This window comes from Pteropus medius, unplaced genomic scaffold, assembly GCF_902729225.1.
Source record: "Pteropus medius unplaced genomic scaffold, Ma_sr-lr_union100, whole genome shotgun sequence".
Taxonomy (NCBI): Eukaryota; Metazoa; Chordata; class Mammalia; order Chiroptera; family Pteropodidae; genus Pteropus; species Pteropus medius.
The window spans coordinates 5,213,687-5,228,641 of NW_024350923.1; the positions used below are offsets into that span (position 1 = coordinate 5,213,687).

A 14,955-nucleotide genomic window follows, 5' to 3' on the forward strand; every position below is an offset into this window, starting at 1 on the left:
ATTTCCGGTGTCAGGGAGCGGAGTCCTCGGTGGATAAAACTTCATTTCCCCGCTGCACGGCATCCGGAACTCAAGGACCCAGTCTTGGCCGGCCTGGCGGTGGGAAGAGTTAGAAGGACGGACAAGGCGGGGGCGGGTGGCCGGAGGCTTCCGAGAGAGCGCCGGAAGAAGGGCGCTCGCAGGGCTCCTACTCAGGCGCAGGGCTGTCGTCCTCAGCGCCGTGGGGCTTGTAGGAGTCGGGAAGGAACCGGAGGCGCCATCGTGACCGCTGGCAGGTTCCTTTTCTGTGCCTTCATTGGCTCAGCTGAGAAGTGAGTCGTGGACGAGCCGCTCCCAGCGTCCATCCTGGAGAACCGGGTCGTTGAGGCAGTGCCTGTGGGAGAAGAGGGCCGGAAAGTAAGTGTGGGTCTCTCTGAGCGTCTTTACTCCGGGACGTGGAGCGGGGAGGGCAGAGAACGGTAACTAGAGGTGACGCTTCGGAGTTTCCTTTGGAAACTACCAGTCTTGGCGGTGCCAGTTCTTGTCTCCTCAGAACCCAAGTCAGAAATACAGCCGAGGCCGCAGACCAGGCCAGCTCCCCCGACCTTTAATGAACTCGATCCTGGCTTGGGCCGTCGCGGTTGTCTCCTAACTGGTCTGCCTGTAGCGTGTTGGGAGATTGAGCATCTGTATAGTGTGGCGATGCTACACTTGGGGATGTACGAAGCATGGTGAGGAAGATACAGTTTATCTCACACTCTTTCCTGAGCGGGTGCTGGAATCATCTATGTAGTTTTCATGATTATGCCAGTGCTTATGATAACGAGTTATTTTTACGTTCCTTATACTGCATTAAGTGCTTTGTTTACATCATCTCGTCCTAATAACAACGTTCTGGGTTAGGTATTATTTTTCTCTCAGATGAACAATTGGGAACGTCCAAACCTGTAGAAAATTTTTACAAGAGTTTATTTGAGCCAAACCGATGACCTGTTTTGGGGAGCAAGATCTCAGATGTTCCAGAGAATAACAGTTTTTCAGTTTGCTCTATGCACTTGAAATTAAGGAGGGATCTAAGGAAGATTACATGATGGGAGACAGCAAGATGGGGGTTGGATTACAAGATAGTTAATGACATTGCGTGCTCTCTTGAGGGTGGTCACTTCTTCGAGGGATATTACTTGGCTGGCTTAAAAACCTTTCACTAAAGTTATAGGCACGGGACGTGAGCATCGATCATTACCTGCCTATTTAGGCATTTATGATCAGATCACCCTGTGAGGTCACTTTCCATAGATCCCCTTTTTTTCATCCATAGGAAATAGTCAAGTAGGTTTTTAATCCAAGCAATTAGATTTCAGAGCCCATATTCTTAATCAGGACTTTGTCACTCTTTAGTAAAAAGCCCTTCCCCATCTTCAAAACAGTCCTGGGTTCTGAACCTGCCATCCAAGAAACTCAAGAGCAAAAGTTGACAGCCTTTGCGTCCCTCACCTGCCTTGGACAGAACCCAGCATGTCTCAGGCCACCAAGAGGAAGCATGTGGTGAAGGAGGTGCTAGGGGAGCACATGGTACCCTCCGACCAGCAGCAGATCGTGAGGGTGAGTAGCATTGGTCACAAGCTGCTCTGCCTCTCACCCGTCCACTCCCGTTGGGCCCCTCGGGTAGGGGGAGGGTACAGTGCAGCTCAGTGGGTCTTGGAGCTGGCAGATGAGGCTCACTGGTTCTTGGTCTCTCCCTGCACTAGGTACTCAGGACCCCAGGGAACAATCTACATGAAGTGGAGACAGCCCAAGGGCAGCGCTTCCTGGTGAGCATGCCCTCCAAATACCGCAAGAACATCTGGATCAAGAGAGGTGAGAGAGGTAGCCCTCTAGGAGGCAGAACCATTTCCTGTGGTCTTGACTTCCCCCAGTGAAAGCTGGACTGACTGACTGTCTTTTCTCCTTTCTACCTACAGGGGACTTTCTCATTGTCGACCCTATTGAAGAAGGAGAAAAGGTGAAGGCCGAGATCTCTTTTGTGCTCTGCAAAGACCATGTGCGCTCCCTGCAGAAGGAGGGGCTCTGGTAGGTGCTCCCCTTGATCATAAGCTGCCTGATTTCTGGGGGGTCGACTTCCTAGCTGTGAGATTATGGCACCCCAAGCAGGGACAGCTGGAAACAGCTTTTATGCTGTGAGATTTCTCTGTCCTTTCTGAACCTGGTTTTCTCTTGGCACAGGCCTGAGGCCTTCTCTGAAGTGGCTGAGAAACACAACAACAGGAACAGGTGAGGATCAAGCCTGAGGGTAGGAAAAACAGGAAATAGGGGTTCAGACTTTGGTACCTTGAAGGGGAAGTAGAGCCTTCCTTTTATCCTATGTAGGGTCCCAGGTGAGAGCTCTTATGTATGTGGCTATGCAAGTGGCTTGAAAGTCAGGTGTGCTGGGTTAAAATCCTGGCTTTGCCACTTGTAACCAAATGACTTTAAAGAGGCTGCTAACCTTCTTAAGCCTGGATTTCCTTACCTATCAAATGGGAGCCTTGTAAAGATTAAAGGAGTTAACGCTTATAAGGTTTCTTAGCATAGTACTTGTTATGCAGTGTGGATCCATTGCATGTTAGTTGGTGGTAGTACAATCATTACTAAAAATAGTGGCTCTAGTAAACTTTTGAGGTGGAGGTAGGGGGTGGTCTTTACCTTGTTTTCCTTGGCCAAGTTTTTTTGCCGTTTGCTTTGATTGTCTCCCCATCCGACTTACTGATCCCTGACTGCTTGGCCATATGGTCTTCCTTTTGATTGTCTCCCCATCCGACTTACTGAGCCCTGACTGCTTGGTCATATGGGCTCCTTGATTGCAGATATGGTTTTCCCAGAAGGCACTGGGCTAACTCTGTCCTTTCCTACCATGAAGACAGACTCAGCCAGAACTCCCAACTGAGCCACAGTCATCAGAAGAATCCAGCTCTGAAGATGATTCTGACCTCTTCGTTAATACCAACCGCAGACAGTATCATGAGAGTGAGGAGGAGAGCGAAGAGGAGGAGGCATCCTGAGACCCCAGGATCCACTTCACTCAGAGACTTGTCCTTGGCTCCTCTGAGATTGGACGTTCCCAGGGTGCTCTGCAGATCTTCCCCCCCGGATGGGGACAAGGCAGGACCCCTCTCTGAACTGACCTTCTGACCTAGGAGAATTAAACCCCTGGTGGGTGGTGACTTGTGCTGGTGTCCGAGTGGCTCTCTGGAGGAAGGAGGGACCTGTAGTGGTTAAAAACTGCTCCTTAGTGGAAGCCCCATGGGCAGCTGGGCTGAATGGGCAGGAAATGGCAAATGGCTGGAGTCTTTCCTAGGTTCTCTCTCGTTGGGCCTTTAGTAGGTGCCAGGCCCTGTGTTGTGCCTCCTTGCACGTATTTAATAACTGGGAACAGTCCCACTCGTTTCCTGCTCATAGTCAGTACTGATTCAGACATTCAGGATCACAGCTGTAGGACCTAGTCTTGCCTCTGAGAAACACTCAGGATGAATTTCCTATGCCTTGTATGCTGCTTTCCCTGCCTTTTTTGTCAGCCGTGACTGCAGGAGTGTCCACTTCTGTGCTGCTGTGTACATCCCCAGGTTGGTGCCCTCCGTGTGGCTACTCAGACCATCATTCCTCAGCCCTCTTGTAAACCATATCATCCCATTTCTCCTTTGAAGATTTTACCTCCGGTTATACACTCTTCCTCTTCATTGCTGGCATTGACCTTCTAATCACTGATCAGACATTGAAGAGTTTACTACCCAGTTTACAGTCTTTTACCCTTATATCATTGTTTTGCGTCCCCTGGTGGGCCCATTCAACACTGTGACCCTCTAGTTCCTTGATAGCCCCATCACTAATGCACTTCTATTTCATGCCTGCTGCCTACATCTCTGTCTACATCCCTACTCCCTGGACCCCTGACATCAATAGAAATTGCAGCAGCTTTTGAATTCAAATACCTGTAGTCACCGCCTCCTGGCTTTTTTGCTTACTCGCTCAACTACCCCCTTTGCAAAAACTCTTTATCTCCATCCACCAGCCCTGCCGCTTTCCCACCATTATTCTATCTTCACTTCTCCCCTGTGCAACATGGATTCCATGACAGACACCTTCCATTCCCGTGTCTTCCTCCATTTTATTCATCTACTAAAACCTAACCTGGGCCAACCCAGCCATTCACTTCTGTGCCTGTGCCCAAGTAACTGTTAGAGAAAACTGCCAACCTGGCTCACTTGTTTTACCTGAAATTCATAATAACAAACCTCAGATGGACACTTGGCACTGCCTGGAAGATCTGCTCTGGAATGTTGTATTTCGACTCTTCTGTCTTGTCCACCAATTTCTCCTTCCCCTGCTAGTTAACACAGCTCGTACTTCAAGAAATAGCCATTAGTGGGAACTCTCACCACCCCATTATCAACCTTAAAAACGTACTTGTGGATCTTCCTCTTTACTTCCCATTGTACTCCAAGGGAATGCCAACCTTTTCTCCTTTATCTGCTTTTCATTTTCTCTTATGTTTACTTAGCATAGCTTTAAATACATACGTGTATATATTTGCACGTATGTGTATGTGCATACATTTAAATTTGCATGTGTCTATACATATACACACACAAAATCAGTCGAGGTAAAGATGTGTGTGTATATCTGTTTTTAACTAAAGTTTGGTTTTTATGAGAGAGAACCTTTTTCCTAAAGAGATGACCACTTGTCCCTATACCATTTATTGAATGGGTCATTCCTTCCTCACCGATTTAAAATACCTTTTTAAAATAAACTGTATTCCTGCAAACAGATGGCTCTCTTTGGGATTTCTAACCTGTCCTGTTGATCTGTGTGCACATAGGTTTTATAACATGATTGGTACAGCTCCCTCAACCCTGCCCCACTCGTCCTTGAAATTTTCATATTTTCATGTCTTCTCTTACATGAAAAGTTTTGAATGAACTTGTTAAATTTCATTTAAAAGTCCTGTTGAGACTTTCATTGGCATTAATTTAAATCTCAGTTTGATTTGGAGAGAAGTGCTATCTTAACAGTTTTGAATTTTCCTATCCAGAAACGAGGCGTGTCCTTTCTTTTCTAAGGTATCATCTTCATATGGGTCTTTCACATTCCTACTTTAGCTTAGCCTTAGGAATTTTAGAGTTATTTGTTGTTATGAATGGGTTTTTAAAAATTACATTTCTAACCATCACTGGCATATAGGAAAGCCATCCATCTTTGTGTGCTCACCCAGTTGATCTAATTGAATTATTTAATGCTAATTAGCTTTTCAGTTGATTCTCTTAGCTTTCTGGCTAGAGTCAAATCATCTAGAGGCAGATTTATTTGATCCTTTATACTTATTCCTTGTGAATTATGGAGGACAGGACCTCTAGCATAATGTTGAATAGAGCCCTTATTTGTTCCTTTCTTAGCAAGAGTGGTTCTCATGTCTTATCAAGAAATATGAATCTTGCTTTAGGATTCTGGTACATAAACTTTATTAGGCTAAAGGTATTTCCTTCTCACTGAGAGTTTTTTTCTTTTTTCCAGCGTTGATGAATTTGACATCTGAGATAATCACAAGATTTTGTTTAATTTTACTAATTTTCATTAATAGGTTTCCTAATGCTGGAACCAGTCTTACATTCCGATGCAAACCCTGATTAGTTGTATAATATTTATTTAGGACTTTTGTATTTTTCCCTGAACCAATTTCACTTTTTGTTTTAATGATCTTGTCTCATTTCAATAACAATTATGCTAGCATGTAGAATGGGTTTAGAAACATTTAATCTTTCTCTTCGAGCTTGAATAATTTATAGAAAATGAATTGTTTGTTTCTTCAAAGTTTCATAGAATATAAAAACATCTGTACTCGATGCCTTGTTTAGGGGTAGATCTTTGCCTTTTAATTTCTTCTGCAGCATTTTATCTGCTCCAGTTTTCCATCCTAAAGTCAATTGTGGTAACTTCATTTTAGGAATCACAGATTTTGTGTATATTTAAGCTTTTGGAGGCAAAAAGTCATGTGTAGTAATTTTTATTATTTGGGACTTTCTTACAAGTGACAAAATCTAACTTGAACGGCGAAGCAAACCAGCGCTCATTGGCCCGAGTTCTGAAAGCAGAGCGTTGGGCAGAGCTGGCCCGGGCCAGTATGAGGACTGTCCTCGTTTGTTCTCCGACCGTCTCTGCTCCTCTTGGTCGATCAATCCCTTTCTCCCTGCAGGTGTTTTCTGCAGGAAGCTCTAGCTCACACTTGGTCAGATAAAGAGTTCCTTCGTCGGGATCCATGTATTTCAGGGAAGACCAGTTGGTCTTGCTCTGGTCACTTGCTCTCTCCTGAGCAATCACGGTTGCCAGGGCTGAGTTAAGGGGATGGGGGATTGTGGGGAGGTGAGACGAGCCACACCTGATCTTTATGACGTGTGTTTCTCATGGAGTAGAGAGGTTCTTAAACCAGGAAAAGAGGCAAGGGGTGAGAGGAGAGCAAACCAACTACATCTGTCCTGTGTTTGATGTGTTTTATTTTCTTGAGCTCCAAAATGTGTGTTTATAGGCCCTTCTTTCTTCAAATTTCTCATTTGTAGCTTCTGAGTCATGTGTTTAGTTAATTTATTTCATTTCAGTCTTGCTTTTGAATACATTTTGGGCTAGTAAGTTTTCCTCTAAATATTCCTTTGACTATTTCCCACTGTGTGGGTTTTTGGACATTGTGTCTATAAGCGTGGCCTTAGGTTTTCCTCCAGCTCTCGGTGATTCTGTGACTTACATAATAGCCTTTTTTCTCCGTCAAATCTTTTAATCCCCACTTTTCCATCTCTTGTCAGCCATTCAGCTCCTGTGGGTTATAGCTCAGAATCCTGAAGGAAGTATGGCCTTGTATTCTGCATGCTCCTTTGTCGTTCTCTGGAGCTGAGTCCCATCTCTATTTCCCAATTTGGAATCCAACCATGAGTGACTGACCAGATTTCCCAGAACGAGCCACTGTTCTCAGGGCCCTTTCCTCCAGCGCCATGGCCGGTCCTTGCAGCCTGGTAGTACTGACCCTACCGCAGTTAGGTTTGAGATTTGTGGCCCTTTGGACTCTGCACTTGTGTCACTTTAGGACCAACCTTTGCAGCCAGGTTATTTCTGCTAGGGCTTCCCCACACAGCCCAGCTTTCTTCTCTTGTCATCCAGCCACCCATGTAAGTGCGCCAAGGAGCACACGTAGCCATCTGAGCTAGCCACATGGTTTTTCTCCTTTAATATGTAAACGTGTGCTATCTTGACACCATCCCTCACTTTAGAACATCCTTGCTTTCTTGGAATAAGAGAATCATGATATATTTTTCAATATATTGTTGGATTTGGTTTTCTGATATTGGGAGGGATTTTAGCATCCAGGTTCATAAGTGAGGTGGTTTAAGCTTTTCCTTTACTGTACTGCCCTTGTCTGGTTTTTATGTCAGGGTTATGCCAACCCCCTAAATTGAATTGGAGAGTGTTTTCTTTTATTTTCATTACAAGTGTATATATAAGATTGGCGTTTTACATTTCTAAAACTTTTGGTAAAACTGACTGTAAAACCAGCTATGCCTGGCATTTTTGGGATGGTGTGTAGATTTTTACCTCTGGATTTTTACTAATAATAGATTGCTCAGGTTTCTGTTCTTGAATCAGTTACATTTGCAAAGAAAAATATTTTCGTACATTCTCATTTTTATGTGGTTTCTAATTTATTGGCATAAAATTGTTTGTAGAATTGTCTTATGTTTGTAATCTTGACTGTATCCAAAATTATGTCCCGTTGTTTACATCAAGTATTATTTATTTGTGCTTTCTCTTATCCTGTCAATCTTGACAGAATTTTATTTATTGATGTATCTTCTAAACACCAAATTTTTGTTGTCATTTCTTATTGTTAGCTTTCTTCTATTTCATTAATTCCCACTCTTGCCGTATTTCGCCTGTACTTACACTCCGTTTGGATTTATTCTCTGGTTCTTTTTCTAACCCTTTTGGTTGGGTGCTTAGCTCATTATTTTTCAGCTTTACCGCCTCACCCACCCCAAACTCTTCAGAGAATTTTCAAACCTAAAGAAAAAGTGAAAGAATTCTGAAATAAGCACATGTACCCTTCATCAGGGTCACCAATTTATAACATTTTACCATATTTCTCTACACACACAACACATATCGTTTTTGCATTTGTTACTGTAAAACCAACTGTGCCTAGCATTTTGGGGGATGGGTAGGTTTCTAACTCTAGATTTTTATAATAGATTGCTTAGGTTTCTGCTCTTGAATCAGTTACATTTTCAAGGAAAAACTTACCATCTTAGCCATTTTTAAACGTACAGTTCAGTAGTGTTGAGAACATCTGCATTGTTGTGCAATAATCTCCAGAACGTTTTTTATATCCATTAACCACTCCCCTCCCCAGGCCCTGACAACCACCATTCCGCTTTCTGTTTCTATGAGTTTAACTAGATAGCCTCAGATAAGTGGGATTATACAGTATTTGTCCTTTTGTGTCTGGCTTATTATTGAGGACTTAGCATTCAGTCCTCAAGGTTCATCCATATTGTAGCATGTGTCAGAATCTCCTTCCTTTTTAAGGTGAAATAATATTCCACTATGTATATGTACATGCCCCATTTGGTTGATCCATTCCCCTGTCACTGGACATTTGGATTCTTTTTTTATTGTGAATAATGCTATGACTGTGGGTGCACAAATGCCTCTCTGAGACCTTGCTTTCAATTCTTTTGGATACATATACCCAGAAGTAGATTTGCCGTGCCGTGTGGTAATTCTATTTAATTTTTTAAGGAGTCACTGCCATAATGTTTTCTAGCAGCTGCACCATTTTATACTCCCACCAGTAACGCACAAGGGTTCCAGTTTCTCCACATCCTCACCAACATGTTTTTTTCTTTTAATAGTCATTCCAATAGGTTGAAGTATCTAGTATTTTAATTATAGTTGAGTGTTTTCTAATTTCTATTACAATTCTATTTTTGGTCCATAAATTATATTTAAATATTTAGTTGGTTATTTTTGATAGTGTAAGCGCCACAAAAGCTAGGACTTAGACAATAACCCAAGCAACCATATGCCTCCACCTTACCCCACCCATTCCATTCTCTGTCCTCCCACTCACGATAACCATCTTGAATTTCATAGCCCTTGTTTTCTTTTTATATGTCTTTTTTGTATCTACATGTGTTTTTAAAGAGTTTTTGAAAGTATTTTTAACCTTATGAAAAAGTTAACATGCCAAATGTCACATTTGGGAGCTGACTTCTTTCATAGATTTTTATGATTATCCTCATTGCCGTATGTTGTTGTAGCTCATTTGTTTTGACTGTCAATATTTTCCTGGTGGGACTATATCATAATGTATCCATTCACTCCTCTGCTGATGACCTTCAGGCTCTTTCCATGTTTTTGCTGTTGTAAACATTCTTGTACGTGTGGGAGAGTTTCTCTTGGACAGGCAAGGAATTGCTGTCACAACTTTAGGCAGTGCTTAAATGTTTTCCAAGGTAGCTACACCTATCCACATTCACTAACAGTGGGTCCCTGAGATGAATTTAACGATTTCTTCGTTAAAATACAACATGTTCAAAATTGCCATCTCATTTTGTGACTTGAACGCTTTGTTATGGAGTGACTCTTTTCATTCCTACAGTTGCTCTTTATCTTAGTTTATTTCATCTGTTGTCAGTGTAGCTACCCCGGATTTCTTCTCATTAGTACTTTTGCCTGATAAGTCATCTTCCATCCTTTTATTTTCGATCTGCCTACATCCTCATGCTTTTATCTTTTAAATATGTTTAATCCATTTAACTCATTGTAACAATGAGTATATTGGGACCCATCTATCATATTTGAATGACAGTTTAGATGGACATAAAGTTTTAGGTTCTAAATTCCTTTCCTTTAATACTCTTGAAATACTACTTTGTTTTCCTGCATCCAGTGTTGCTATTGAAATTCCGATGTCTATCTGATTATTGTTCCTTTGCGTGCGATGTGCTTTTTCTCTTTGTAAGCATTAGCACTGATATTCTTAAAGTTCTATATGGTGTATGTTGGTCTGAATAATTTCATTTCTCTCTTGGCACTGTTTGGGCTTTTTTGATCCAAGGTGCTTCATATTTGTTTTATTCCAGGAAATTTGTCTCCATTATTTCTTCAAATATGTTCTCCCTCCATGTTTATATTTCTTTCTAGAATTTCTAGTATTCAGATGTTAGCACCTTCTATCTTCCATATCTCTTAGCTTTTTTTACATTTTTTTATTTCTTCAATCCTTTCTCTTAGATGATTTTCTTAATCTGGTCTTCTAATTCTGTTTCATTCCTAAAGTGTATCCCTTCTGTTGCGTATCCTGTCTATTGTGTTCTTTCTTTCAGCTCAAGTTCAGTTCTGTGGCAGGTTTAAAGTACAAGTGACCATACTGGAAATTTCCTTTATAGACAACTTGGGAGTCAGTGTCTAACACACTTCAGCGATAGCTCCCGAGGGGCCAGGCAGCTGGGTATTTTCCACGACCTCCCTCCAGGCATTGGTGAAGGGCTGCTCCTGGGAGCGTTAGCTATGGGTCAGCCCACGTGTGGGTGGAGAGCAGTGTGGGCAGACTGGCTCCAGTGGCCAGGGAAAGTCCTCAGGCAGAGGGTTGCAGGTGCTGGCTGTTGCAATCTGGCCAGCACACCAATCTGTCACATGCTGAGGGGATATGTGTGGGAGCATGCACTTTTCAACAACAGGAAGAAGTCCGTAAATGTAAATGCCCTGCGGGCCAGGGAGAGCTGCTGGAACATAATTTCTGAAGCTGAAACTAAGTCCGTGGCATCTGAAGGGAGACGGGGCCCAGTGGCAGGGATTGGTCTATAGCTTCCTGTTGCAGGGGCTCATTCGGACTTAGTCTCATCTGGTAGCCCGGTCCAAAGGCCTTAGTAAAATTCTTAAATGTGGAGTATGCTGCTTTCCAAGGACAAAGAAACTGGCTTGGTATAGGGCCTCTTCCTCTGTTGTTGGAGGCGCGAGACCAGCAACTGATCCAGATACCCACCAAGGAGCTCACTGGGGCTGCGGCACCCTGGATTTTGTCTTCATTCGAGACCCAACCACCTCTGCCTACCTGTACCTGAGGCATGCAAGACAGTGGGGTTTGTTTTCTCAGTAGTATCATCGGTGTGATTGAAAGTCAGGACACCAACAGTGGCCGTTAGTGCTCCACTTTGGTCCAGTGATGACACTTGGCAAGAGAAGCCAGAGTCCCTGTGGAAGGTGTAAAGGCACATTGCATGCCTTGCCTGGTGACACAGAGATGAATAAAGCATTAGCAATGTCTAAGGCTGTCTACCAAGTGCCAGCAGTGGCAGCAATTTCTCCAGTTAGAGTCTGACGATACTAAAATATCCACTTTGTTATGTAACTCTCACTAGTTCACAATGAGGTGCCAAGTACCAGAAACTTTATGAGCCAGTCCAGGTCGTTAAGCATGAGATGGTGCTGGGTATCACTCTGTTCTTACTAATTTTTGTATGAGAAACACTCTCTTCCTTCCTGTGGTATGCTCTATAGTTTCACTGCATGACCTTGGCCTGTGTGAGGAGGTATAATCCGTGCCTGGCTTGGAATTCTGTCAACATTTATAGAAGCGACCAGCAGGGGTCGCAGTAAGCACGTCCAACCAGCAGCCAGCCACTGTCCTGGGGCTGCAGCACCGCAGACTGTCCATCCGAGTTATGCAATTTGGTAACATGGCAGTCCCAGTACAACCAAAGGGTCCAACAGCAGCTGTGACTGGCGCACCCCTGGTAATACAAGTTCCACAGCCCCAGGGGGAATTCACTTACCAGGTGTTAGCAGTATGAGACTTTCTAGAAATGAGCCTTCCTAGCCCTGTGAGGCTGCATTATCTGACCAAAAAGGGGAACTGTAGACAAAGGAAAGAGGTTCTATGGAAAGTGACCTCACAGGGTGATCTGATCATAAATTCCTAACCGGGCAGCTCATGGCAGGTAGCCACGTCCCAGACCTATAACTTTTTAGTGAAAGGCTTATCTTTGCCTTAAGCCAGCCCTGTCCATTGTTTCTGTGCATATCCAGAAATTAACACACCTCTGAAATAAACTACAACCACCCTCGAGACAGCACAGAATGTTAAATAGACTTAATCCAATCCCTGCCTTGCTTTCTCCAATCTTTATTCCCCTCCTTCATCTCAAATGCATAAAAGAAGCTGCAAATCTGTTATTCTCTGGAGCATTTGAGCTCTTGCTGCATGGCATATGTCATCAGTTTGGCTCAAATAAACTCTTATAAAAATTTAAAACACATAAGACTAGAGAGGGAGCAGTTATAATTAAAGGGTTCTGAAAGTTTTGTATAGTTAGAAGGGAGATCTATTAACAGTTTAGACTGTTAATACACATGTGACAATGTTAAGGGTAATCTCTGACAGGATAGAACTGGAGTGTGTCATTTCCAAGCCAGTAAAAAGAAATTAAGAAATCATTCGAAAAGCAAGAAAGGAGAAAAACAACAGAAAGCAGGATAAATAGAAAGTATCACTTGTGTATAATTGAAACCACTGGTTTTGTTTAAGTAGAAAAGGACTCTTCTAGACCATTTTAGGCGACTCATGATGGTTAATTTTATATGTCAACTTGACTGGGTGAAGGGATACCCAGCTGGTAAAACTTTGTTTCTGGGTGTGTGAGTGCTTCTGGAAGAGATTCGCATTTGGATTAGTAGACTGAGGAGGTCCCCCTCACCGGGGCAGGTGGCCTCATCCAATCCATTGAGGGCTGAATAGAAAAAAAAAAATGGTGGAGGAAGAAGTTCCTCTCTGTTTGAGCTGGGACATCCATCATCTGTCCTCTGACATCATCGCCCCTCCGGCCCTTCTTGCTTTTTCAGTCTCTACCTCCAGAAACGACATGCTGACTTCTCGTAGCATAGATGTCTGTGAGATTCACCCATATTATTCATTCCATTATATAAATATCCACCATTCTGTTGGGCATATGGGTCATTTCCAGTGTGGGATGGTTATAAATAGTGCTGTTCTGAACATTCTTGTTTGGCTGAACACATGTACATTTTTTCTGTTGCTAAGCCAACATTTTTGCTCTCTTTAAATGAAGTTTTATAATGGAAATTTTCAAACATTCTCGAAGGTAGAGGGAATAAAATAATGAACCCTCTGTGCCCATCACCCAGCTTCAATGATCGACATTTTGCTAGTCCTTATCCCCACTCCCCATATTCTTTATTTTTTAATGTTGGAGTAACTTAAAGCAAATCCTAATCTCATCGCGTCCTGCTATTTTGTATTTATTATAACATGCATACACATGTAATGTGTATAATACATGCAGATGTATGCATATCCCTAACATAAGGATTCTTTTAACCACCATGCCAGTATCATACCCAACAAAATTAATTCCTTGATATCTAGTAACCAGTCTATTCAAATTTCTCAGGTATGTTTCTGTTGGACTCAGGATTCAAACGTCTACACCATGTCCCTCTGAATGTCTCCTGTGTCTTTTTAAACATTCCTGCACCTTTTCTCATGCCCTTTACTTTTGATGAAACCAGTTCATTTGCCTGTAGATTTCCCCCCATGCCCGATTTGGCTGATTGCATCCTAGTGGTCTAATATGTTCTTCTGTCCTCCATTTTTCTTGGAAACTGGTAGGTAAACCTGAGCATTTCACAGGTGATGCTACTGCATCACATTGGGAGGCACGTTCTGCTTGTAATGATGTGAAAATGGATGTGGGTCCAATTGTTGGCAAGATGGATGTTATAAAGTTTCTTATCAATTTTCACCTGATGGCTTAGCAGTCATTGATATCACTGCCTCCATCGTTAATTAGGCATTGCAAAATGGTGGTTTTCTAATTATAGTTCTGTATTCTTAGCTGGAATTTTTCTATAGGGAAAAGCTTTCCATTATCAGCTATTTTGTTGCTCAGTATGGGAGGCAGGAAAATTCTTGATTTTTTTTTCTTTCAAAACTAATTTCAGCATAAGGACTTGGTGCCTGCCTATATCAGTCAGCCCAGTCAGGAGGTTGAAACTTTATCAGTTACTTTAAGAACGAGAATTTTATGTAAAAAATTATTAATAAGATCTCTGAAAAGGCAAAAGTGAACACTGAGATATCACTGAGCTACTGGAGGAAGCAGCTCTTAACCCATCTGGGGAGCCAAGGAAGTAGGGCTCCCAAGGCTAGGGCATGTGTCAGAACTGGGAGTTCAGGAGACCTGGCCTGGTGACCAGGTGGGCAGGCACAGCCTGGGGAGGCCCTAGCATGCCTCAGAGCAGGGAAGGGCAAGCACCTGGCCTGGGGACCAGCAGCATGGTTGGGGAAGAAGCAGCCAGAGCGCACCAAGATGGAGGTCAGTCTCTGGAAGGCCCTCCAGGTCCCTGGTTCGCCATTTCCTGTCTGTCTGGTCACTAGGTCAGAGTTAGGCAGCGTCCTAGGCCAGACCTGGCTGGTTCAATGCCGGTCCAGTTTCTCTAGACAAGGCTCCGGGTACCTCTGGCTCTGACGATGGTGGTAGCCTCTTAATAGGCCACTGCCTGCAGAGGGTAAGGCGTGAGCTTCAACACGAGCTTGGCCAGGGCTGGTGCCACCACGCCAGGGACAGTGGACTGCCTAACCCCGGATGGGCCTCGTAGGCTTTTGGGGAAAATGAACTGAGATTCCCCAAATCCTAGACCCAGTCTAGATGGGCACCATCTTCAGGGATCGGAGGAAGCAGCCCAAGTGAAAAATCAGAATCAGATCTCAAAACGAGGAGGTAACAGGCTCAAGAGAGTGACTACGCTGGACGGCTTTGCCGTGCAAAACTCATCGAAACTCATCGAAGCAATCAGTTAAGGCAACTGCACTTTGTCCTTTGCTTACGTTTTTCCCACCCAGGTTTTTTTCAAATTCACTTTTTTATTTTTTGGTTTCAT

The 14,955-nt window shown here is 43.3% G+C and overlaps 1 protein-coding gene across 5 annotated transcripts; it reads left to right on the plus strand.

The window, feature by feature from the left end:
• The first annotated feature begins 121 nt into the window (after positions 1 to 121).
• Positions 122 to 4,780, plus strand: EIF1AD (eukaryotic translation initiation factor 1A domain containing). 5 transcript variants are annotated; one of them, XM_039840846.1, is made up of 7 exons: positions 122 to 396; positions 518 to 710; positions 1,407 to 1,581; positions 1,728 to 1,836; positions 1,941 to 2,049; positions 2,203 to 2,250; positions 2,880 to 4,780. In XM_039840846.1, the coding sequence occupies exons 3-7, from the start codon at positions 1,495 to 1,497 to the stop codon at positions 3,145 to 3,147; spliced, it is 621 nt and encodes a 206-aa protein (XP_039696780.1). In that variant the 5' UTR covers positions 122 to 396; positions 518 to 710; positions 1,407 to 1,494; the 3' UTR covers positions 3,148 to 4,780. The 5 variants fall into 5 exon arrangements, with proteins under 5 accessions (XP_039696780.1, XP_039696779.1, XP_039696781.1 ...); XM_039840845.1 differs by having other exon boundaries at positions 533 to 710; XM_039840847.1 differs by lacking the exon at positions 518 to 710 and having other exon boundaries at positions 1,378 to 1,581.
• Positions 4,781 to 14,955: the final 10,175 nt, after the last annotated feature.

Excerpts from the sequence above, each read along its gene's own strand:
- EIF1AD (XM_039840846.1), top strand. The coding sequence starts at position 1,495 with ATGTCTCAGGCCACCAAGAGGAAGCATGTGGTGAAGGAGGTGCTAGGG. Across the intron at positions 2,050-2,202 it reads CTGCAGAAGGAGGGGCTCTG|GCCTGAGGCCTTCTCTGAAG; the intron begins GTAGGTGCTCCC and ends CTCTTGGCACAG. Across the intron at positions 2,251-2,879 it reads AAACACAACAACAGGAACAG|ACTCAGCCAGAACTCCCAAC; the intron begins GTGAGGATCAAG and ends CCATGAAGACAG.